Source organism: Narcine bancroftii, chromosome 3, assembly GCF_036971445.1.
Source record: "Narcine bancroftii isolate sNarBan1 chromosome 3, sNarBan1.hap1, whole genome shotgun sequence".
NCBI classification, from domain to species: Eukaryota; Metazoa; Chordata; class Chondrichthyes; order Torpediniformes; family Narcinidae; genus Narcine; species Narcine bancroftii.
This window is the reverse complement of record NC_091471.1, coordinates 343,338,680-343,363,938: the sequence shown is the minus strand read 5'-3', so window position 1 is coordinate 343,363,938 and position 25,259 is coordinate 343,338,680. Positions and strand designations below refer to the sequence as shown.

Below are 25,259 nucleotides of genomic sequence, written 5' to 3'. Positions count from 1 at the left end.
TTAAATAAGATCTGTTTTGAAGTGTTTGTATCTGTGTGTGACCTTAGTAAACACCACCCCCCACCACAATTTTTAAAACATACAATATAAAATATTACATAATCTGTCACACTCTAATCACCCAAGTATGGAAGAAACCACAAAGAATTTGTACAAAAAAAAAATACAGAGAGAAAAACTGAGCAATTAATCTATGGTAGACATAGGGTAATATGTTTATTTCTACAATACTCATGCCAATCAAGTTCTGTACTTAGGAGATATTTTTAGTGGGAAAGGTAAAGGTTCCATTATTGTCATGTAATACTACATTTAGAATGTAACATACATGAAATTCTTTGCCAACTGTAAGGAAGACAGAGGGTCGCCACTTTGTCCAGCGCCCCTCACAGGAATGAGGCTCCAGCGAGGATCGAACTCGCGACCAGTGCAAACTTCATTCTATTAAAACAATTAAAATTAATTATTGTTGAGAAGAAAATCTAATACCATGACCCTGAATATTAATTCAGTTAATTGTTTGCTATATCATAGTTCTCAAGCCTGTGTTTATAGTTCATGTGGAATTTAGGAATCACTGTGAAAGCCTCATACTAAAATCATCTTCTTTATTGCCTATGTTTAAAATCATGATCAAATATTTGTGAAAGACATTCCTTGTAGATCGCAATAAATAAAAATTAGACTGATTACCTAACATCCACTATTTAATAAGGTGTAGCTTCTCGATTACCATTCGTCAGAGTGTTGGGCTTGCTGGCAGTAGAGGAGGTGTTGAAGGTAAAAATCAGATGTCATTTATTGTTCCTAAAATGATAAAGGAGAATATGCTCTTCCATTAACCATCTCTTACACCATGCTCATGCTGGTCTATTTGCCTGGGAATGATGCATAGGAGAGATAAAATGAAAGCAAATAGTTGGCAAAAATAATAACACGAATAACCGAAACCATCAATATGGTTAACATTGCTTCAGGGATATTTGGCTAGTTTTTTTTTCCCCCCCCATCAGACTGTGGTATTTCTAATCTTCAATCTGTTTAAAACAAATGTAATTATATTTTCCATCTTGGATGTATTATGTCCTTACTTAACTGAGTTTTATCGAACCCTTGGAAAAGAAATGTGTTCAGCTTTTCTTAGTCGAAGTAAATAATGTAGAAATTATTCACAAATGGTGTCTATTTTTATGAAGCTTTATGGGATATTTTCTACTATGAATGGTACTATGTTGTTCAAAGATGCATCTCAAGCTTTACCTTGCTTAAGATTACCTTTAAGGTGTGCTTTTTGCAGCGTGGACTTAAAAATTAGGAGCCAGGAACCGTATTGCAAACCTGATCAGATGCAACTCTTCTTACTAATCCTGATGGGCATAAAGAATTATTTAGGCTTGCTTTGACAAATATACTGGAGTGCAAGTAATTGTAAGAATAGTACACACTTTACCTTGAACAGATAGCTTCCAATGGAGGTTATTAATGTTTGGGTGCAGTATTCAGCTTTGTAGCATTTTTTTCTGTCATGAACTGACACCTTCACACAGGGGGTGGACAAGCTGTAGATCAGGAACAGTGGGACAATGGCCATACACCAGCAAATGAATGAGCTTAAGTAGATGGTTTGGTTGGCGCGGATGAGCTGGGCTGCGATGTCTGTTTCTGTGTGATACCACTCTTTGAATCAAGTTATATATCACCTGGATTACACGGAAAACATGCATATTTTCTCCCTTCTACTTATTGATTCATTGACTTATTTCTGTAATAAAATCTATAATAACTTTACATCATCAGCTATAACTTTAATGAAACTGTTCATTGTAGAGTAAATAACACTGTTTGATACAGTAATACTTTTGCTTCTCAATTAAGTTTCTGTGACAACTGAAAGGCCTTGAAAGGCCACTGCTACATTTCTGGTCCAGTTCCACCAAAATTGTACAGGAAAGGGCATCTTAAAATATTCACTGATCCACTTATTTCAGGCATTATTAAACTAATAAAATTATAGAAAGCCACAGTGTGACTTTATTTCATGTTTTATGACCTATTGCAATGACGACATTTCAAAAATAAGTATGTAATTGGTTGTAAAGTTCTTTCAGATATCCTCAGGTCATGAAAGGTGCCAAAAATGGAAGTCTATCTTTCCAATCAAGTTTATTGATTTCAAAGCACATACAAGCAAAGCCTTGTTATCTCCATCAATTCAGACAGGTTCACGTAAACATGATTTAAAGTGAAGGTGTCTTGCACCGTTGAACATCACAAGGTAAAAAATTGTGACTTTTGTTTCCTGAAATATCTTAATGCAGACTTCTTTTGATGCTTTTCTTTGTAGATAGGAAGCCAGACTAGTCCAAATACGAGGAACATTATTCCAATTGACAGAAATGCTGGCCCCAGTATATTGCATGTTTTCTTTGTAATCTGTGCAAAGTACAAGCCAGTTGTTATGGAACCCAATATAAAAAACGCTCCTCCTACTGACATGACAATGATAGGTTTGTGATAAACCTCCCAGGCGGTCATTGGCTCGGAGGTCCAAATGGATACACTTCTGGAACTGCTATAGAAGCTATTTCCTGCATGGCTGTTCAGCAAATCTTTGGACTCAGAGCATGACTGCATGCCTAGATTTGTGTTCTCTGTTGAGCTTGATTTCATTATCGTATCTGGAGTGGATGCCAGCATAGTGTGTACCTGTATTTAAAATAAAAAGTGTATCATTGAGGATGAACTTGGCAGAGGATAAAATAGTCAATATTATTTATACCAACTCTAATCCAAATGCAATATTTATTTCCAAATGTAAATATTTTTTAAATATTTAGATATGGTAATATAGAATCATGAATGAATATAGTTCATCAGAAGGAGATGATAAATAAAACTTTTTTCCAAGAAAAACATAATTCCTTACATTTTCAAAGTACAATTATGAATAGAGATGTGCGGATCATGATTTACACAAAGAATGGGTTGCTGGGACACATTGTCTATGCAGAATCAGACTTTATTGTCATAAAATTCAGTGTTTTGTGGCAAATATTCATATTATAACCATCTTATGACATTGCTATAAATAAATAAAATTAAAATACTAGTGCACTAAAAGCAAGGCAGTGTCTTTGGTTCATTGATTATTTAGGAATCTGATGGCAGCGGGGATAAAGCTCTCCTTGTGTCTCTGGGTGCTTGTCTTTAGGCTCCTGTACCTTTTTCTCCTGATGGTAGCAGAATGAAGAGATTGTGGCCTGGGTGGTGGGGGTCTTTGAGGCTAGAGGCTGCTTTTTTAAGACACCGCCTCTTGTAGATGTTCTCAATGCAGTGAATCTGGAGTCTATGATGTCACAGGCCGAGTTCACAACCCTCTGGAGTTTATTCTTGTCCTGAGAGTTGGCGCCTCCATACCGGGCAGTAATGCAACCAGCCAGAATGCTCTCCACCGTACACCTGTAGAGATTTTTGAACGTTTTTGGTGACATACCAAATATCCTCAGACAACTCACAAAGTATAGCCGTTGGCGAGCCTTCTTTGTGATTGCATCAACATGGAGGCTCCAGGACAGATCCTTGGAGAGGATACAGAAGCAGACCGATTATAGCATTTAAGAGGGTTCCAGATAGACACATGGAATTAAATGATATGGATCATGTAGAGACAGGATGCCAGTAGATTTAGTTTAATTTGGAATTCTGTTTATTTAGATATACTGCACAAAACAGACCCTTACAGCCCACAAGCAAGCCCCCCAATACACCAATTAACCTATGAACCCCACAAATCTTTGAAGGGTGGGAGGAAACGGAGCATCCAGAAGAAAGCCACACAGGCATGGGGAGACTGTGACTAGGTCACTGGCACTGTAATGGCACTGCGTTAACTGTTACACCCACGATGACGGTTGTGTTGTACTGTGGTACGCAATGTGAAATGATTAATATAAAAGCGAGGAAAACCCACAGGGGAGGCAAAAAGGATCTAGGAAATTAAATTAGCAAAGAACGAAAAAGAAAATAACCAAATTCTTTGCAGGCAAAGATGTAAGAAAAGTGAAGTTGAGACTGTGGGATTTAAATAGGGCACATAAATTTCTCTGCACACGTGTAATTTAATATGGAAATTGTTGTCAGTGATATCCAGTCCTACTATTTACAGATGACAAGCATTTCCATTTTTTTTTCTATTTGTAACATCAAAAAGGTATTGAAAATTTTGAATGAGATATAAATGAGTTTTTAATGGTGCTTGAAGTCATAATTACTGCTGAACAACTTCACCAGCTCTGAAAAACTAATGTTGTTGATGGCATTTAATTTCTCCATTTCATGATTTAAAAAATTACACAGAGGCTTGTAAAAATGATTTAATGAAATGGTTCTGCTGATAGTCTCCTTTGCTTCTCTTCCTCTGACTGTAAGAAGCACCTCAGGCAATTTCTGCCAATGGCGAATCTGTCAGCCTTACAGCAGACAAGAGCAATTTCATGTAATATGACACTGTTTTATTAGAATGACAATAAATTGAATCTTGAATCTAATCTTTTTCTACTCCCATGAACTGTTACTGGTGTTTATTTTGCATTTTTCAAAACAATTAAAATGGACTATAAACCTTGCTTCTCCCTCCCTTTCTGGTGGGATTAGCTGTGAGAGTCATTGTCATAAAGCATGGAACAGGCTCTTTGGAAAAACTCACCCTGATGACCATGTTGATATTTTGAGTTTCTTCCACATCCTTCCAAAACTGTTCCTATCCATGTAAAAATCATTTGAATGCTGCATTTGTACCCACTTCAAACACTACCTCTGGCAGCTCACACCAGACATGGACTACTCTCGCAGTTAAAAAAAATTGCCCCTCATGACCTTCTTAAATCTCTCCCCTCTCACCTTAAACCCATGCCTTCTGGTTATAAAATTATCTGCCTTGGGAAAAAGACTGGGCATTCACTTTATCTATGCCCCTCAAGATTTTATAAGCCTCCAACAAACTGAGTCTTCTACGTTCTAGGGTAGGGGTGACCAACCTTTTGATATACAGCACGGTAACAGGTCAACATGTCTGTGACACCCAATTAACCTACGCTCCCAGTATGTATTCGTGAGCTGAAATGGTGCTGTATGTCTAAATTTAAAAATTAAAAGGTTGGCCACCTCTGTTCTAGGGAATAAAGACTCAGCCTTTAACTCGAGTCCTCCAGTCCTGGCAACATCCTAGTGAATCTTCTCTGCACCCCTTCCAATCTTTGATAACCTTCCCACAGCTGGGCAACCAGAATCGTACACAGTACTCCAAGTGTGTGTAACCAACCATTGCACAGGGCCCAACTTTAGTACTCAATATCTCACCCAATGAAGGCTAGCCTGGCAAACATATTCTTCATCAAGCTGTCCACCGGAGTTGCCACTTTAATGGGACTATGTACTTGTACCCTAGGCCTTTCTGTTCTACAACACACATTCCAGCACCCTACCACTATCCTGGTTTGTCTGACCAAAGTGCAACTTCTCACACTTGTCAGAGTTGAATTCCATTTGTCTCTCCTTGGCTCACTTGGATATCCTTCCTCATTGTCCACTATAGAACCAATCATTGTGTTAATAACATTGCCATCCAAATTATTAATATAGATCAAAATTACAGTGGACCCTAGATTTTCTGCTCCATAGAATTAGTCATAAGCCTTCAATTGGAAAAGCAAGCCTTCACTGCTACTCTCTCACTCCTTCCAGTATGTCAGTCTTGAATCTCATGTGATCTATCCTTTCAGAATATCCTGTCATGTGGGTGCTCATCAAAGACCTTGCTAAAATCCATGTTTACAATACCCATTACCCCACCCTCATCAATCCTCTTGGTCACCTCTTTAAACAAAACTATCAGAATCATGACATGATCTCTGACTAGCTTAATTAGTCCTTGCAAATCCATATGCTTTGTCAATCCTGTTCATCAGAATGCCCACCAGCAACTTTTGCATGACTGATGTCAAGTTTACTGGATTGTAAGTCCCCTCGGTTGTCCTTTTAAAAACAGCATAACATTCGCCACAGTCCAGCCTTCCAGCACTTCACCCGAGGCCATGATGATGATGTAAATATCTCTGCACTTTCTTTTCTAGATTCTCATTTGATCAGACCCTGGGGATTTGTCTGATGGGGAATCTGATGGACTTCTCTGCCTGCTTAACATCTGTACAGTTGCTGATTCACTGTCCCAAGTGAAGAGAACATTGACATAGAGCAAATCAATACTCCAAGCCAATATTTGTTGAAACACTTGGCAGTGAATATTATCACCTTTATGATTTCAATAAAGGATGAATATCAAGATGTAACTTTAGGTTTAGGACTAAAGTAATTTATCATTATGATTTCAATGTCAAGGACTGAAAAGAGATTTCACAAACTGGGTAAGCCTCACATCCTTTCATCAACTCAAATGGTGAATCCAGTGCAAACTGTTAAGATGAAAGTCTCATCTCTTGGAGTTAATGTGAAATGGATTCAGCTAGAAGTAACCCATTTTCTTTGGTTTCTGAATTTACTCTTGCCCATTACCCTGCACAACTTGGCATTAAACTGACAGTCTGAATCTATTTTAACATGAAGTTAAAAGTGCAAGAATAATAATAGAGAAAACTGGTGGACCTTTATCGAAAATCTTCTGATCTGAGGTTGATTATTGGAATAGACAGAATAAAAGGAACGGTTCATTACCTTTTTGCTGAATGGCTGAACAGATCACACATGACTGAACTGAGTGCCTAATGTTTCAGTTTCCGAACTGTGACATTCTTTAGTTTGATAAATAAAAAGAAAAGCAAAAATATGAATATTATACACATTTTGATGGGAAATCTGTGTCAATTGTTATCCAGATTGTCCCTGAATAAATAGAGCTCAAGAATATGAAGCAACATCTGCACAGTGTGAAGGAGAATGGAAGGAAACCTACTGACAAACTATTTCTTTTCATTGTTAATAAATGCGACTTCCTGTAATATTACCCATGTTTCTATTGTTATTTGAAAAGAATACTTTGATTTCCTTTTGCTTAAAAAAAATGTTTCGTTTTCTTACTGAAATATGACACCTCAGAGTTACATATTGAAACTTATTTGCCAGTGACTTGCATTTTGGTGCACTTCATGTTTTAACAAATTACAGTTTTACTGTTTTAAAATTGTTATACGTTGTTCAGGAAAGAGAAAGTGAGGTAGAATATATGGAAAAAAAAAGGAGGCAGAGAAGCTCTATAGATTGAACCAAAGAAACAGAAAGTACCACTTTAAAAAAAAAAGCAGAAATTGAACGACTGATCAAAATAATGAATGGCTGCACTGAAATACATGGAGTTGACAAATGATCAGTATAAAACAGTGGTTTTCAAACTTTTTTCTTTCCATTCACATACCACCTTAAGTAATATCTATGTCGTCGGTGCTCTGTGATTAGTAAGGGATTGCTTAAGGTGGTGGGTGAGTGGAAAGAAAAAAGTTTGAAAACTGCTGTTTTAATCGTCCCTAATTGACTCGTTATGTGCATAACTCCAAAGAAAATGGACCAATGACAATTTTTCTCAACGAAATATTTCAGTGGAACAGTGCTTCTCAACCATTTACTGCCCCCCTCCCCCCACTCACAAACCACCTTAAATAATCCCTCACTACTCATAGAGTACCTATTGCATAGGGAACACTTAACGTGGAATGCGAGTGGAAGGCAACAATGTGAAAATCACTGACATGAACAATTCTGTGGTGGCACACTTCATCACTTTTTTCCAAATATTAAGAACCTAAAAGCAGTGGTAAAGATTCAGAGCCACAGATGCAGAAAATGTTCAAAGTAGTGAGACAGAATAATAGGGCCATATTAACAGGACAATGGGATAGTTTCTAGAGGGTTAGAGTTGAAGAGCAAAAAGTTATGTAAAAGTTCGGTTACACTATGCTTGTAATACTGTTCACATTTCTGGTCACTATTATAAAATAATTTTAAAAATCTATTAAAAAGTATAATGCCTATGGAAAAAAAACATGTTTGTTGTACCTTTTTTTTGGGAAATGAGAAGGACATAATGATTGATAGAGGTCATTAAGATTATGAAACGATTTGACAGAAAACAAATTATAGTAGGGGTGTGGAAGGAGGGAATAAAAAATTGGGAGCATTGTCCAAAACAAATCAAATAGGGAATGATATCCAGAGTGTGATTAGAACCTGGACCTTGCTAAGGAAGAGTGCTATTGAAGTGGGAAGCACTGAGGTTTTTAAGGAGGAAAGTTTATCAGCAAATGAGAGGTAAATAATTAAGTTTAAGATTGATTGTGTTTGACCAAGAAGCTTGGGAAGAGTTTACTGGGGATACAAAGATGTTTGGGTAAATTATTTATTTCTGTCTATACATTTGTGTGATTCTTTGGAATTATTTTATAGTATTTCTGTAACACTAATGCTATACACAGGCAGTGAGCAAGTGTATTTAAACATGATTTATATGATCACGTTTTATAAAGAGCTCATCCAAACTGTTCTTTATGAAAATAATTTTTCCCCAATGGCTGAAATTAGTACTGAACTGGTAAGATGTTGAGTACACTTTGCCAATTTTCTTACCATAATTGTTATTTTTGCTTACAAAGATCTGACAATGTTATTATGTGATAATCAAACTTGCAATTATTATATCAGAATTTATTATCTTTAAGCGACAGGATAACATTATACCTTATATTTTAGCCATGAAAGCCTACTTGATTTGAGCCAGTAGTAGATCCACAACAAAATCATGTCTTAGACAGAAGGATTTATTATTCTTAATATATCCAGTGCCTGCTTCTGGTCATTTGATGAGATGGTATTTCTGATAAACTATGAAGGGAAGCAAGAAACAAGTAAATTGTCCTCCTAATCAATTCTAATCTGGTTTCACTGGAGGAGCTTCTCGAAGTAGACTGATATAATAAAATTAACTGGTTTATGCAAAATCTAGCAAATTTGCTTTGAATTGTGCACTTGGGCAGAAAATTTCCCTGTGGATTGTTGACATTAGGGGAATTTCTCCATTTTTATGGATATCAACCAACTGTGGCAATAATATTCCCAATATTTTAATTATGGTTAAAATACACATACATATATTGCTTAACTTACATTTTTTATACTCATTAATTTGGACCTTTACAGGAAAATTATTTAAGGTGAAGAAATCAGATATTAACACATTTTAAACACTGTAACTGAGATCCTTGCATTTGGATACCAAAAATTAGCTTTGTTTTAGTAAAGGCACATATTTTATCCCCTTTATCTGTCAGGCCTAATCATATATTAGGTCAATGACTCAGAGCTAAATCTTGTAAATCTAACTGACTTTATAAATGAATCCTAAGGAATTGTAGAATTATGTGCCCCAAATAAATAATCATTTTATGTTTTTATATAACATTTGGTTAATTGAATTCAGTCTCTACTGAGCACTGCTGAACATTTCTTGACCTTTTCAAAGTGGAAATAGACTCAGATCCATATATCCCAACAAGAAAAAGAAACATATTCCTACAGATGAAAGGAAACAGATAAAACTTTCAAAATCTAATTTTTTTTAGTAAAATTATTAAGCAAAGCAATAAACGTTAAATTGGTGCAATCAGAAAATGACATGCAAGGAAAAAGGGGAATCAATTGGAAAGTTAGCAGTGGTGGAATTGACAATAGAGGAAGGCTGCAAAACAAACAGTAGGTTGAGTGAACCAACAATAATGATCCAATCGAGATCAAAGGTTTTCTCTCCTCTGAACCAGTTAAAACCTGATACAATATTTTTGCAGGAGATTCACCTTTGCCATTACGACCACTTAAGACTACGAAATCCTTGGGTAATCCATTCCAATTTCAATTCTAAATCACGAGGGGTAACTATCTGAATAAATAAAAACATCCAATTTGTACCATCTCATGGGATAACAAACAGAAATGGTAGATATAGCATGGCGGCAGGTAAGCTTTTGCAGAAATTGGTGCTACTAGTCAATGTTTGTGCACCCAACTTTGATGACGCATCATTTGCTAACATGCTAAGTAGGCTTCCCTCATTAAATCAAGATCCGGTCAAAACTGAAGGTACACGATTAACACAAACCACCAAGTCAATCTCGCAAGTTGAAAATATAGATGCATTCCCTGTAATGTCCTAGGTCAATAAATGTTCAGAACATATGCTGTAAATTTTTAACCTAATAGGTAAATACTAAAGGATTTCAAGAAATTTGGACTATCCACATTGAATATGCATTAGTTTCTAATAATTCTTTCAAGTGTAAAAATTATGGAAGTATCTATTAATGCAACCACAAGATCGAAGGTGCTTTATAAATACAAGTTATATTTTATCAAGTGAAAGCTATTTTACTTTTTATTTTACATAATTTACATTTCTTTTTTGTTCCAATGAATTTAGTGGACATCTGCCTATTCTAAGGCAGGTAGATGATAGATGATAGGTGCACAACCTATCATAGTTGGAACACTGCCTTTTTTTTAAATAGAACGAGGAGCTTTCAAAGAGTTTAATGATCTTAGAGACTTGCAATGAAATGTTACTATATGTAATATTTGATCATACTGCAAAGAGATGTTCAATTTAAAACTAAGCTCTGACAATTACTTTGGAGTCACAGTGTTGTTAAAGAGACACTGTGTAGATTTAAAAAAAGAGCCCACAGTACATTGACTTCAGATCTATAATTGGACTAATTGCATTCTTGTCATTGTAAAAATTGAAAATCCCTGAGCTCTCATTCAGAAGAGAGTGTAGAGTACAATGATGTAAAGAGCAATATAAGAAAGTGTGCCATGACTGAAGTTTTTGTGTGAACATACTTGACGTTCACTTTCAATTCGAATCACTTTTCAGACTGTACATTTGTCATAACAATTATCAATTATTTGTCCATTTGCTAAATACTTTTTATATTGCAACACTTTCTCCTTAGCATGATAGTTTGTTTCTTATGTTACGGGTTATGTTATATTATACAAAAATATGTCTTTAAAAGAGATAGATTGTGGGGGTTCAGTGTAGGTCGCTTCACAAGCAGAGTAACAAAACACATCTCATTTAAAATGCAAGAGCTTTGCTGAAGCTGGACATCAAGGCAGAGACAATGGAACTGCTTTGGAAAGAAGTTCAAAAGGAGGTACAAATGGATAATGTCCATGTTCAGAAGCTGATAATATCTTTCAAAGATTGGGTTTGGAGTCTTGGAAGGGGTTTTTACAAGCAGAGAGAGAAGAAAGAAAAACAGGGTTCTTCTCTTAGAGAGAGAGAGAGAGAGAGAGAGAGAGAGAGAGGGGGGGAGGGAGGTCAGTTCTACAGTAATTTTTGAAGGCTGCAACATGGCAAGCTGGCAGGTTTATTGAAAACCCCATTTTGAAGATGGGTTGAGAGTTCTGAATTCAGCCTGTTCAAAACCCTTGTAGTCCTTATAAGAGGAAATGGCTGGCTAGAATGTTTCTCCTGAAATAAGAGAAACTAGAGGAACTCTGTGGTGACCTGGAAGAAGAAGTTATTATTTGGAAAACCCATAATGGGGCAAGTGTCTTTGGCAAGACACTGAAGTGACTGATCCGGAGGAAATCAGTTTGTGTGTATCCAGCGAGCAACAAATATCTCTCTGAAACCAACAAGAATCTTCCTGAGTGGTAACCATTTACCTTTAGGTACCAGAGCTTGGTGAAACTTCATAAATGTTAAATTCTGTGCACAAGTAGAAGAATTGCCTGATAGCGGTGATTTTGGAGAAGTGAGAAATGAATGACTAGACTATTAAAGCAAAGAACTTTCCAGAACATATGCACATTACATACACGTGAGTTTAGAATTAGAAGGGGGTTAAGTGAGGTTAATAGTAATAAGTTAATGTTTGATCCTGTTTTAATGTTTAAAGAAAATTAAAAACAACTTTTGTTTAAGTAACTATTTGTCTTGATGAATTTCTATTGCTGCTGGGTTTTGGAGTTCTCTGGGCTTGTAACACTTAGCTGTCAATTTTGCATATCGTCCCATCACCCTCCTACGACTGCCACTTGATTCTGAAACAGATTGCTCTCAATTTAGCATCCTGTTGGACTCCAGGGCCAGCTTCTGATTCCATATCTTCTCCACCACCAAACCACAAATCACCAAGCCTCTGTAGGGCCAGAACTATGGCCCCATTTATCTACAGATGCAGCCATCATTCCATTCTTGGATTCCTCAATGCTCTCCTGGCCGGACTCTATGAAGCTGAAAGGTGGAGATGACAATTAATACATATGGCTGCTCTTCATAGACTACAGCTTGGCCTTCAATACCATTATTCCCTCAGTGCTGGTCAAGAAGCTACAAACTGTAAGCTTCTGTAGCCCCCTCTCCAACTAGATCCTTGACTTTCACATTGGAAGACTACAGTCAGTAGAAATTGGAAACAACATCTCCTCCTCACTGATCATCAGCACAGGTGCACCCCAAGGATGCGTGCTTAACCCACTGCTCTACTCATTATACATCCATGACTGTGTGGCCAGACACAATTCCAATGCCATCTAAAAGTTTGCCGATGACACCACAAACAACAATGAGGAAGAGTACAGGAGGGAGATAGATCAGCTTGCTGAATGATGTAAACTTGCGCTCAACATCAGCAAAACCAAGGAGATTATTGTAGACTTCAGGAGGAAGTCATCGGAACATGACCCAGTCCTCATTCAAGGGCTCAGTAGTGGAGAAGGACAAGAACTTCAAATTCTTGGGTGTCAACATCCCTGAGGATCAGTCCTGGAGCCTCCACGTTGATGCAATTACAAAGAAGGCTCGCCAGTGGCCATACTTTGTGAGGTGTCTGAGGAGATTTGGAATGTCACCGAGGACTCTTGTAAACTTCTACACGTGTACCGTGGAGAAGATTCTGGCTGGTTGCATCACTGCCTGGTATGGAGGTGCCAACTCTCAGGACAAGAATAAACTTCAGAGGGTTGTTAACTCTGCCTGCGACATCACAGGCACCATATCACATCTACATAAAAAAGCACCCTCTACCCTCAAATACCCTCATCACCATGCCTTCTTCACTCTGCTACCATTGGTACAGGAGCCTAAAGATGAGCACTCAGCGGCACAAGGACAGCTTCTTCCCCGCTGCCATCAGATTCCTGAATAATCAATGAACCAAAGACTTGCCTCCACTCCTTCCCAGCTCTGCTACTTCTCTCCTTTCAGAGTTGTGGTTCTGCAGATCCCGAGGACCTAACTTTTCGTCCACTATTACCATTGTTATGAGATAAGAAAATAAAATAATAATGACATAAGATGTTTATAATGTGAATGTTTACACTCTGATGTTGCCATAAAGCACTGAATTTCATAACAATAAATCCTGATTCGGAACAAGAACTCTGCTGGAGCCACTAATTGGGTGGAGCTGCAACAGTGGGGGTTGGGGTGAAATAGAGTAGTCAGCATTTCAGGGCCCAACTCCAAACAGTTCCTTGGCTCCTCTTCTTTCTGTTTCATCAAACCCCATTTGCTCAGCACTCCATACTCCTGAGCCCACACTGGCTCCCAGAATATGGCAAATATAAAATTAGAATCCCAATATCAAAAACCACACCAAGTCAATATCTGAAACTTCCTCTTATCTCCAACATGCATTCCTTGAGCTTCCTGATTTGCCCCAGGTACTGCCCACCCCTTCAATTTTGCACCCCCTCCCTCTATTTTTTTCCCACCTCTCCTCCTTTTCGAGCAGCGGTGCTCACCCACTTTCTTCTCCCCCCCCCCCTCACATCCCACCTTAAGTATTCCCTATGCCATCGGTGCTCTGTGATCAGTGAGGGATTGCTTCAGGGGGTGGAAAGGAAAAGTCTGACAACCCCCGTTTTAATCGTACTTCATTGACTCGTCATGTGCCCGTTTCAGCACTCCAAAGGAAACGGGCCAGTGTCCATTTTTCTCAAGCAAACTATTTGGGTGGAGAGCAGTGATTCTCCACCTTCAGCGAGAATCACAGAGCACCGATGGCATCAGGATTATGTGAGAGGGAACCTTTTTAAATATGATGTATAAAATACACGGAATAAAGGGGAAACGGTGCGTATTTAAAAGGACTGAAAAGCCCGGAGCCTTTTCGGGTGGCGATCCTCTTTTTCGGACAGCTTGGTGACAGCCCCGACCCCATCGTGTCCGGAGACACGGGACAGTCTTTCTCATCAGGGTGTGGGGAGGGGTCCACGCGGTTGGCGCAATTGTTACAGTTGCACATGGACTCGGCGCGAAACGTCACGTACTGATTGGCCTCGCCAAAGTGCCATTTGATTTTTCCAATCTTTCTCCTGGGATGGTTCCATTCTCTCTTGTTGGAGTTGGGTGCGGCTTCCCGTTTGCCAGCTTTTCAACATTTACAACGAGCTGTCCCAGCCACTCCACATGTGTTCAAACTCCAAGGAAGACACTCAGGAAATCGGGTTCCCCATCCCCAGCACCCCTCCCCAAAATCTAACACAAGCTTGGAAAAGTCCCCCTGCCCCTTTGGGTGCCCTCCCCCCGCCCCTTTGGGTGCCCTCCCCGCCCCTTTGGGTGCCCCCCGCCCCTTTGGGTGCCCCCCGCCCCTTTGGGTGCCCCCGCCCCTTTGGGTGCCCCCGCCCCTTTGGGTGCCCCCGCCCCTTTGGGTGCCCCCGCCCCTTTGGGTGCCCCCGCCCCTTTGGGTGCCCCCCGCCCCTTTGGGTGCCCCCCGCCCCTTTGGGTGCCCCCGCCCCTTTGGGTGCCCCCGCCCCTTTGGGTGCCCTCCCCGCCCCTTTGGGTGCCCTCCCCCGCCCCTTTGGATGCCCCCCTCAGCTCTTTGACTGGCCAATGCCGTTCCTCAAGCGCATTTGCGATGCGTTCAGATTGCCCCCTCCTCCCGAAGCCCCAGCCTCTTCCAGAGCCCGGGGAGCTGAGAAGGAATCAATCCCCCTCCCTGGCCGTGGGCACATCAGCCAGCTCGCTCCCAGTTTCCCCGAGCTGGCATAAATGAACGTGGAGGGAAGTTAAACGATCGCGGGCGCCTTGTGGTTTCAAGCACGTTTCAGCTCCAAGTGTAGCCACGGAGAATGATTCCTGCGGGCAGCTGTGGCTGAACATTCGCCGCTGCCTGGGAACTCCACCTGCTCTGTGCACTCCTGACTGCGGGTCCCTGCCGCCCTCCCATTCCCCCCCCCACCCCCGACCACCCACCAAGTGTCAGCGAGAGGTACTTGCCTTCCCTCCTCTGCTACTCCGTTCGGGGTTGGGCAGATCCCGAGGACCTCTGTGTGAACGCCCCAAAGACGGTGGCGGGTGAACGTTCGGGGCTCGCCGTTGAGCAGCGACACGGGGGAGACTTCCTAACGTGAGGAGCGACTGGCAGATCTCTTTACCAGGGCGGGAACCGAATTACATCACCACCAGGCGAGGAGTCAGATCCAAACCCCCTACCTTCAGTGGACGCACAATTTCATTTGAGGATAAATGGTTGAGTGTTTACTCCCAGTATAATCTGCAGCAGTATCAAGTTTTGAAAATACACTGCGAAAAAGAAAGTGATGCATGTTGAAAAGATTCTTCCATGTTCATTGCTAATAGACACTTTCCAAACTTTCTATCCCTTCAATCAAAGTGTTTATCAAAGCTACTATTCCATTTGAAAAAAAAACTACAGATGATGGATATCTAAAATAAATTTAAAATATATATAGATATATACACTAGAAATACTCAGAAAGCCAATCAGCATTTATGGAGAGAGGTCATCACAACTATATGCCACATACACAGATTTTGATTTTTATCGTTGAAGAGAAACTAGGAAAAAAGTTAGAAACTAACCAAAATTTAAGCTGCAGATAAAGACGGTGGAGGAATGCAGTTGCAGACAGATCAGCCATGACCTTGTTAAATATTGGAATAGGTTTGAGAAGTCCTGCTTTTAATTTGTACACCCCAAATTAACTTAATACCATTTATGTTCATGCCAACAGAGTGAGGAGAGAGCACTGGAGGAGGGGTGGGGGGGGGGAACTGCACTGAGATTACAAGCTCAAGTTTATTGTGTGCCCTGAGGTACAATGAGAAGGTTCATTTTGTAAGATGCCCATCCTGTCAATCCATACGAGGTACGGCAGTAAGGATTCAGCACAGAGTTGGATCAGCTAAGAAGAGAGCAAAGGCAACGTTATGTTACTTGACCTTGTATCAGAATTGGCCAATCTGATTAAAGAAAGAAGAGCTGGTGCCCTGAAATTGTTGATGACCAGTCTGACGATTGGAAGCACTTTCTGGAGTTTGCTCATTTCCCCAATTGCTTATAGGTTGAGATTTCATGAAGTGAAGTGTCATTTCTCACAATGTGTGCCTCAGTGAAGGTGACCAGTTTACCAGATGATCCTGAATCGATTTGGCTCTGATACACACTGGAAGGTAATCAGATTTTTGGAATCTTTTGATGTGCAACAGTTCAGTTAGTGCAGCGGTTAGGACATCACTATCACAGCTCCAGACACCTGGCTTGGAATCTGGCACTGTCTGTCAGGAGGTTGCACATTCTCCCCTTTATGGCTTTTCCCCGGATGCTCTGGTTTTCTCCCACCCTTCAAAACATAAGGGGTTGCTAGGTTAATAGAGCAAAATTGATCAAATTGGGTATTGTAGGCTGGAAGGGCCTCTTTCTGTGCTCTATTGTTAAAAAATAACTTCATAAGTGCAAAGGAGAGGAGGAAGATTTTTAAGCAGACAATTGTTCTGACCTCTAATGCATTTCTGGAACAGATGGGGAAAGTAGATTCAATAGAAACTTTCAAAATGGACTCAGAATATATTTCATCTTGAAAATGCCGGAACCAGGTAAAGGGAGATAGGGGTAATTGAATTGGGGTTTCAAAGTACTGGTACAACTAGAATGGGAAAGTAGCTTGCTGTACTTAGAAGCAGTACAGTTCTCTTTTTTTCAGGAGTGAAGGGAGCAGTGAGTGTTGGTTGTGTGGAGGAATAGATTGTCCATTAATCATTAATAGCTGATATGTGCCTAACCCAAGGAGATGGAATTACCTTCCTTATTCTAATAAATGTGCCTAGTTTCCAAGGAAAATGAGGATGAATAGCTTCTATCCATTTATAAAAGCAGGGAATTGACTTTTGTTTTTCCACCTAAACACAAAATGATCATTGAGGAATGGACACAAATGCATCGCATTCAAGGATTTCTATATTATGACCACCAAAGCACAATGCCAGGTAGTTAACTTGGATGGCGAGTTGAAATATTCATCTGGATAGTCGTGGAACAAACTACCAATTGGCATTAAACCAAATTTATGTGTAATGATTCTTGTTGCGGCCAATGAATGTACCAGACTGTACTTTCCATTGTAAGGTTAGATCTGTGTTTCCAGTTGGGCCATGACCAACTGGTGGGCCACAACGTTGCACGATGTGGACCACGGAGTCTACCCAATCCACTGAGGTCAGGGTGGGTCTGAGGGTCAAGTCTCGGTTCTCCCTTGCCTCTGAGAAGAATTCCTTCTCTACTTCCTGGAAATCAGCCGACAAGGACTGGCACATGATTCTGGATGCGGGGATGTGTTTGAGACCTTCTATCTCTGCGCTTTAGTCAAAAATGACGGAATGCAGAATGCACATACAACATTGTGAAAGAGTGGCTTCAGAAGATCTGGCCCTTCACAACAATTTATCTTGGTGAATCAGGGTTTTCACCATTGCTGAAGTTGAAGACAACAGCAGAAAACTTCATTGAAGTGGAGGCAGATCTCAGGTGTATCTGCAACAGAACCAAGGATGTGGAAACTGGTGAAGAAACTTCAGGAAAAGAGGACTCATTAAAGTGGCTTGATCTTTGATTTTGATTAGGAGTTTTAATGTTCAGTGTATGTTATTTAAAAATGCTAAATAAAATACTTTAAATTAGATAAAGATAAGTTTCTTCCAGAACTGCCTTTGATTTGAAAATATTGCTCAGTCATTGCCACTAGTGGGCCATGGCATGTTAGGCTGGAAGCCGGTTGGGCCTTAGACCAAAAAAAGGTTGAGAACCGCTGGCCATTCAATCATACAGTGAGATGCTCAGCAGACCAGGCAGTCTGCAAAGGCCGAAATGTCGGCCAATATATCAGTCTGGATCCTCTATGAAGATACATGTAAGAAGAGCTGATCTCAAAACCAATTTAAATGGGAAGAAAGAAGCTGGGCAAGGGGGGAGGGTGCTGGATATTGGGCAGAAGGTGGGAAAGATGGGAGAAAGGTAGAAGGAGAGAACAGTAGAAAGGGGTGGAGAAGTTAGAGATAAATGTAAGAACATGAGTAGGTAAACAAAGTACTAGAAACTTGGCAATATGAGCGGCACGTTTAGCTTTAGTGTAATGCTGTTACCGCTCCAGTGTTCGGGACCTGGGTTCAAATCCCGTGAAATTGGGAGAAAGTGATTGCACCACAAGAGACAGGAAGGGAAAAGGTATAATCCAGGTAGCTGTGGGAGTCAGCCTGTTTGTTATAGATGTTCATGGATAGTTTGTCTCTTAAGACAGAGTTGGAGAGGTTGAGGAAAAGTAGAGAGGTATCAGAGACAGTCCAAGTAAATTTAAGGGTAGGATGGAAATTGGCCCATTGGTGCTGTCTGACCCAATGAGTTACCCAGCATCTCATTATTTACTCTAGGTTCCAGCATCTCCAGTTTGTAGAACGTAGAACATTTCAGCCCTTTGGCCCACGATGCTTATTTTCAAGCTTGACAATGTATTCATTAGGCTTGTGGGCTTTGGTCAGTAGGAACAGGGGAAGAAAAAGAGATAGCACATACTTTTATGCTGTTAATTATGTCAATAGACAGGTCTTTGAGTGCATATTAACTGGCCTATTCTTCCTTCATCAGAAAATGAGGTAAAATAGGATCCGAATTAATGAAGCTCTGCAGTTCAAAAGTTATGGAATAATTAGTGAGTAAATCTGTAAGCTTTAAAAGATACTCATTATAGAACAGTTCATTCCAGGAGCAAATCCTTTATGATTTACTACCAGTCAGAAAATATAGGAGCAGGATGTTCTGTAAATTATTAACTCGTTCTACTCACATTATGTATTCACTATTTCATCTGAAGCAAGATATGTTGGATCCAGAATGCTCTTTATTTTCACATTGTTGTGGTTTACCTAATTTCCTGGTGAACCACTTCTGTGTTCCCTCCAAAGCTATCGAGTAGCTACCAGAATGCACATACAAACACCATTTCATCGGGATGTGGATGTACCAGTAAGATGATAATAAACTTGAATTTGAAATGTGCCGGAGCTGAAGTTTTATGCACAACTTCCCAACTTTTAAACTCAAAGCCTCAACTGATGAAGGCAAGCATTCCTTAAGCCTTCATTACCACCCACTCTACATGCATTGCCATTTTCAGGGAACTATGGACTATCATCCTAAGGTCCCTCTGTACATGGGTGGACAAGGGTCCTACCATCTACTGTATCAAAGTTCCACGACTATCCAGATGAATATTTCACAACAGTTTCCATCCTTGTCCCCTTACATTTGACCTGCCAAAGTGCAGTACCTCATACTTGTCTGGATTAAGCTCCATCTATAATTTCTCCGTTCATATCTTCAATTGACCTATATCCTCCTGTACCCTTTGAAAACCTTCTCCACTATCCACAACTCTTGTCAATTTTAGGGTCATCGGCAAACTTGCTAATTATTTAAATTTACTCTGTCATATGTATATATTTGCAGACAAACAACAGAGATCCCAGCACTGATCCCTGTGCAATTCCACTGGTTGTAGACCTCCAGTCAGAGAAACAGCGCTCCACCACGACTCTGTGCATTCTATGGCCATGCCCATTTTTAATCCAATTTTCCAATTCACAAGCGATCTCATGGATCAGGTGACCATGAAAGACCTTGCGAAATACCTTACTAAAGTCCATGTTGACAATATCCACTGCACCTTCTTGAGCTATTTATCTTCATTACCTCCTCAAAAACCTTAATATGTTCATAAAGCATGACATTCCCTGCCATGAAGCTCATGCTTTCTCCATTGCAAGTAAATCCTATTGCTTAGCATCCTCTCCAATAACTTCCTTACAGTTGTGAAGTCAGCCAGCACTATAATAAAACAAACAGCAGAACCAATCAAGCATGCAACGGTTTCTGTATTTCACCTTGGTAACTCAAGCGCGAGTAAGGGGATTGTGACAGTACATAGATATGTTTTTGGGAGTTAAACTGGGGCAGGTTTGTTAGTGCAGATCACATACAAACACTTTAAAGTATATCTTATTTAAAGTACTGGAGCTCTGCTCATGTCAGACATGTTGGCACCAGAGCCTTTTCAGAAGCTTTGGAGAGAGCCCAAGAGACTTCACTAATGGATCATTGTATACAAAAAGGCAACAGATGAAAGAACTTGTCGGGGCTGCAGATTGTCTGCAGTGGAACTTGCTGTTCTAGGAGGGTCATGTGGTTTTGCAAGCAGAGAGAATCAAACAGGTTTTTCTCTGAGAGAAAGAGAGAGAGAGAGAGAAACACACAGAGATCAGTTCTGCAGTTTTACAATCAGCATCAACAACTGGGACTGGAACAGGACAAGCTGGAAAGTTTGTGGAAAACCCCATTTGGAAGACAGGTTGTGAATGCTTGGTTCAACCTGGTCAAAACCATTGTGGTTCATGCACAAGAAGAGGACTGGCTGTCTAATGTTTCACTTGAAATAAGAAAAACAGAAAAGGCACTCTGTGGTGACCTGAAAGAAAGAGGTCATCATTTGGAAAACCCTGATGGGGCAAGTTTCGTCAGCAAGACACTGAAGTGGCTGATTAAAAAAGGAATCAGTTGTGGGTGTCAGTATACAATGAATCTCTCTCTCTCTGAAAACTGACAAGAACCTTCCTGAGCGGTAACCATTTACCTTTCAAGCACCAAAGCCTGGTGAACTTTATAAATGTTAAATTCTTTGCACTCCATAAGAATTGCCTGCAACCAGTGAACTTGGAGGAATGAGAAGTGAGATTGGACCGTGAATCAAATAACTTTTCTGAACTTACACACACATTACACACATGTGGTGTTAGGATTAGAAGGAGGTTAAATTAGGTTAGTGAAGTCAATAGTGATGTTAAAGTGTGATTTTGTTTTCATGTTTAAAGATAATTAAACGCAACTTTTGTTTAAGTAACCATTTGTCTTGGTGAACATCTATTGCTACTGGGTTTTGGAGTCCTCTGGGTTCATAACAGGATGATAAGGGAAAGAGCCCCAACTCAAAGCATGAGAGTGTTCATTGTACTTTTATACACCTTCTGGGCATGAGACCCTTAAAAGTTTCACACAAGTTACACACCTGGCAATTTTTTGTTTCCAATAATATGTTACCATGTGATGTCTAGAAATTGTCTGGGAAATGTCTTTTAGTCAAGGTATTGACATTCTTGTGCAGATAGCTACTATCTCACTATGGCACAGAAGGCCATTAGGTTCCCACCATCTTGCAAGCAGCGACCGTATTTTGGCACTGAACCCATTAACCCTTTGTCAAGCATAATCGTTAAACTTATTCTTTCACACCGTGATAGAAGTTCACTGTCCTACAATTTGCTAGATTATCCTTATTGCCTTTCTCTGACAGTGGAACTTAATTGGCTGCCCTCCAGTCCTCACAGAACTCACCTGTGCTAGAGAGGATCCAAAGGTCCCCAGCAATCTCTTCTTTTCTCTCTCTCAAAAATCTGGAATTGTTCCCATTGGACCCTGGGGATTTATCCACCTTCGTGTTCTTCAATAGACTGAATGCATTCTCCTTCTTCATGTCAATATGCCCTAAAATATTAGCAGACCCCACACTGTTCTCACCATCCTCCATGTCCTTCTCCTTGCTGAATATTAATACAAAGTACTTATATAGAACCTCACCCACATCACCTGCTCCAGGCATAAATTCCTTCCTTTGTCCTTGAGTGGCCCTACCCTCTTCCTACCTACGCTCTTATTTCTGATACCTATATGAATAACATCCTGCTCACCAAGTACATTTAATGGCTGCTTTTATCCCTCGATTCTCTGTTTGAGTACCTTTCTGCTTCCAAATTCCTAAATTTTACACATGCTTGACTCCTAAATCTTACACGTCTCTTTCCAGATTCATAAATCTTACACATATTTCTGTTTTTGGGCTTGACTGTTATTTAAACATTTTACTGCTAATAAACATTGCCACACTACTCAAGCTGTTGCTGGGGGATCAGTTGCTAGTTTCTAGAGCAGGTGATGTGGGTGAGGTTCTATATAAGTACTTTGTATTAATATTCAGCAAGGAGAAGGACATGGAGGATGGTGAGAACAGTGTGGGGTCTGCTAATATTTTAGGGCATATTGACATGAAGAAGGAGAATGCATTCAGTCTATTGAAGAACACGAAGGTGGATAAATCCCCAGGGTCCAATGGGAACAATTCCAGATTTTTGAGAGAGAGAAAAGAAGAGATTGCTGGGGACCTTTGGATCCTCTCTAGCACAGGTGAGTTCTGTGAGGACTGGAGGGCAGCCAATTAAGTTCCACTGTCAGAGAAAGGCAATAATTTCTAGTTTTCCATTAATATTCTGGTCTCAAACCTTGCTCACACTTGCGGTTAATTACTGGTTATCTATGGAGGCCTGTTTCTGATTCCCTATGGAGTTCCGTGAACCTTTTTCCTCAGCCCACCAAAACACAGTCCATTCCCCGAATCTCTTCTTCTTCTGTCATCCCAGGTTCTGGTGGGAAGGACTCTTTTACTGTGCAGAGTCTCCTCATGTGGAACAGGATTATCAGAAGCACTTTCAATGGCCAATCCAGGAGATGAGGTTGACTTGAGTGGCACAGACACGTGGGCCGAAATGGCCTGTTAAGATGCTGCATGTTTAAATTTAAAATTTTAATGAATGATTAGCTTACACAAATGACATTTAATGCTAATTTACCACCACTTTTGTGGAGTCTTCAAATTGTCTGATGCCTGACCCTATTTTCTGATCAAAGCCATTTTCTTCACTCTTGACAATAACTATTTTCTTTAGAAAAACAGACCATCCTCTCACCAGCAGCCATTTGACATTGAACTGGAACCTTCCTGATCTTGAAAAATGAAACATTGCAGATGCTGGAATCTTGAGAAAACAATGAACTGCTGGAGCAATTCAATGACTAGGCAGAATTCATGCATAGAATGATCAATCAACTTTTCAGGTTTGGATCTTTTACCATTGAAATATTTAATATGATAAGCTTCAGAACACATATTTGTGGTATCATTGAGACTGTCTCCTTTCACTTAAGTAATTCTGACTTACTCCATCCTTACATCAGTTTGTCTGCTATGTAATTCATAGGCTGGCATTATCTTTTAAAACTTTGGGCTAACAATTCCAGAATATGATGAACTCCCTCTTTCCATTCTCTTTAAATTTGAACATGATAAATTTCTGTTTCCCGTATACCAACTACACCTTCTCTTTCTTCCCTCAGATTGTGCTGACTGACCGACATCAGCTCGTAATCAAGTGATATTAAAAATCTCAAGAGAATCCATCGCCTTGTTCTTCCATTCACCTGGTTAACTTCAACCTAAATTCTGGGCTTTTTGGGTCTACAAATTTAGTTTCTCCAACTTTGGTGGACGAGCCTTTAGTTCAAGTTCAAATTAATTACCTGAGTACATACATGATGCCATATACAACCCTGACGTTCTTTTTTTTTCTGCAGTCCAGGCAGAAATTCTACTTATTAGCGGAGTAAACTGAACTCAAAGTTCAGATTTATTATCATCATACTTACAGGGAGTGGAAAAAAAACCTGCAAATAGAAAAGAGAAAAATTGCAAACCAAAAGGAAGTGCCTCACAGTGAGGTATGGTTGCTGTCGATCGGGGGCTAATCTCCAAATTACCGTGGATCGGAAGTCAATCTACGGGACCAGAAGAGTGGCAGAGAGGTCTACCTTTCCCCCCATGAATGTGATTTACCGGGATCATTGCCTAAAGAGGGCTCACAAAATCAGTGAGGACCTGTTTCAGCTACTCCCTTCAGGAAAGAGATACAGGAGTATCAGAGCCAGAACCACCAGGCCAAGGAGCAGCTTCTTCCCACGGGCAGTGAGACTGTTGAACAACTGATGAGCAGTTTGTACAAACTCTCCATGATTCAACTACTTATTTAACAATAATATTTATTGAAATATTTCCATATAAGTACTGTTCATTTGTCTGATTGTATGTTATGACTGTATGTGTGTTCACAGTGTGTAGCACCGAGGACTGAAGAATGCTTTTTCACAGGTTGTACTTGTAAATAAACTTGAAGTTGAACTTAATCATCTTGTTGTAGTGGTAGTGTTTGAGTGACTAATATTGTCCCTTTCTCTTTTCCAAACAAAACAAAATTATTTGTGCTACTCCGTGGATCTTCACCTTAACATCTGAAAGAAGGAATACTCCCTAATACAGTAATGTCTTTGTGTTCGTGCCTTTAGAGAGGAACTTGCATCCATATGTTCCTGACGTAAAGGTGGGAATGTTACCTCTATGTTCGTACTAAATCTTTAACCTCTCTCAAAATCCTATTCAAATATAGATTTTGTAATAATAAAAAAAATCAATGACCTCTTTCTATTGATCGTGTGAAATCAAACCACTGTCAAACATTGAGGTTTATTAACATATTCAGGAGTTTTAAAAGATTTTTTTCAGCAGAAGGCAGTGAGGTGAAAATCATACTTCCAGGTCATGCATCTCTGGACCGAAACAATGATCGTTTCTCCTTTTTAATATTAATCCAATCACATTACTCTGTAAGTATCTTCATTACATAACACATTTGTGGTACTGATGCCTAACAGGGCCTCTCTAAGTCCAGCCAAGGCCCCTTTCCCTTCTCAACTGCTTAAAACGTATCCAATTTCTAACTATTCATTGGTCTTATGAAATGTGATTGATCCGAAACATTATCCCACAGATGCCTGACCTGTTGAATATTTCCCTTATTCTCGATTTGGGCTTGGAAAGTCTAATTGCATATTAAATCCCCAGTGAATCTAACTGCAAACATGTGACAGCTGTCCTTAAAATACTTTTGTAGCAACATTTTCCATCTTATTTGCTGTTTCTATTTCTGAGATTTAACTAAAGAATTTAACTTCAATTAATTC

The 25,259-nt window shown here is 39.9% G+C and overlaps 1 protein-coding gene across 5 annotated transcripts in view; it reads right to left on the bottom strand.

Moving 5' to 3' along the window:
- LOC138759313 (phosphoinositide-interacting protein-like) overlaps positions 1-21,947 on the bottom strand; it is a 62,373-nt gene extending 40,426 nt beyond the window's left edge. Inside the window, exons 1-4 of one of the 5 annotated variants that reach the window (XR_011354713.1) lie at positions 15,290-15,498; positions 1,451-2,706; positions 694-807; positions 329-441 (exon numbers count right to left, since the gene is read on the bottom strand). Coding sequence is in view for 4 of the 5 variants with exons in the window: in XM_069929525.1 (XP_069785626.1) it covers positions 2,269-2,697 (429 nt within the window). In the remaining variant the exon portion in view is untranslated. The other 4 variants (XM_069929525.1, XM_069929526.1, XM_069929527.1 and 1 more) reach the window with 4 other exon arrangements.
- Between the last annotated feature and the right edge of the window lie 3,312 nt (positions 21,948-25,259).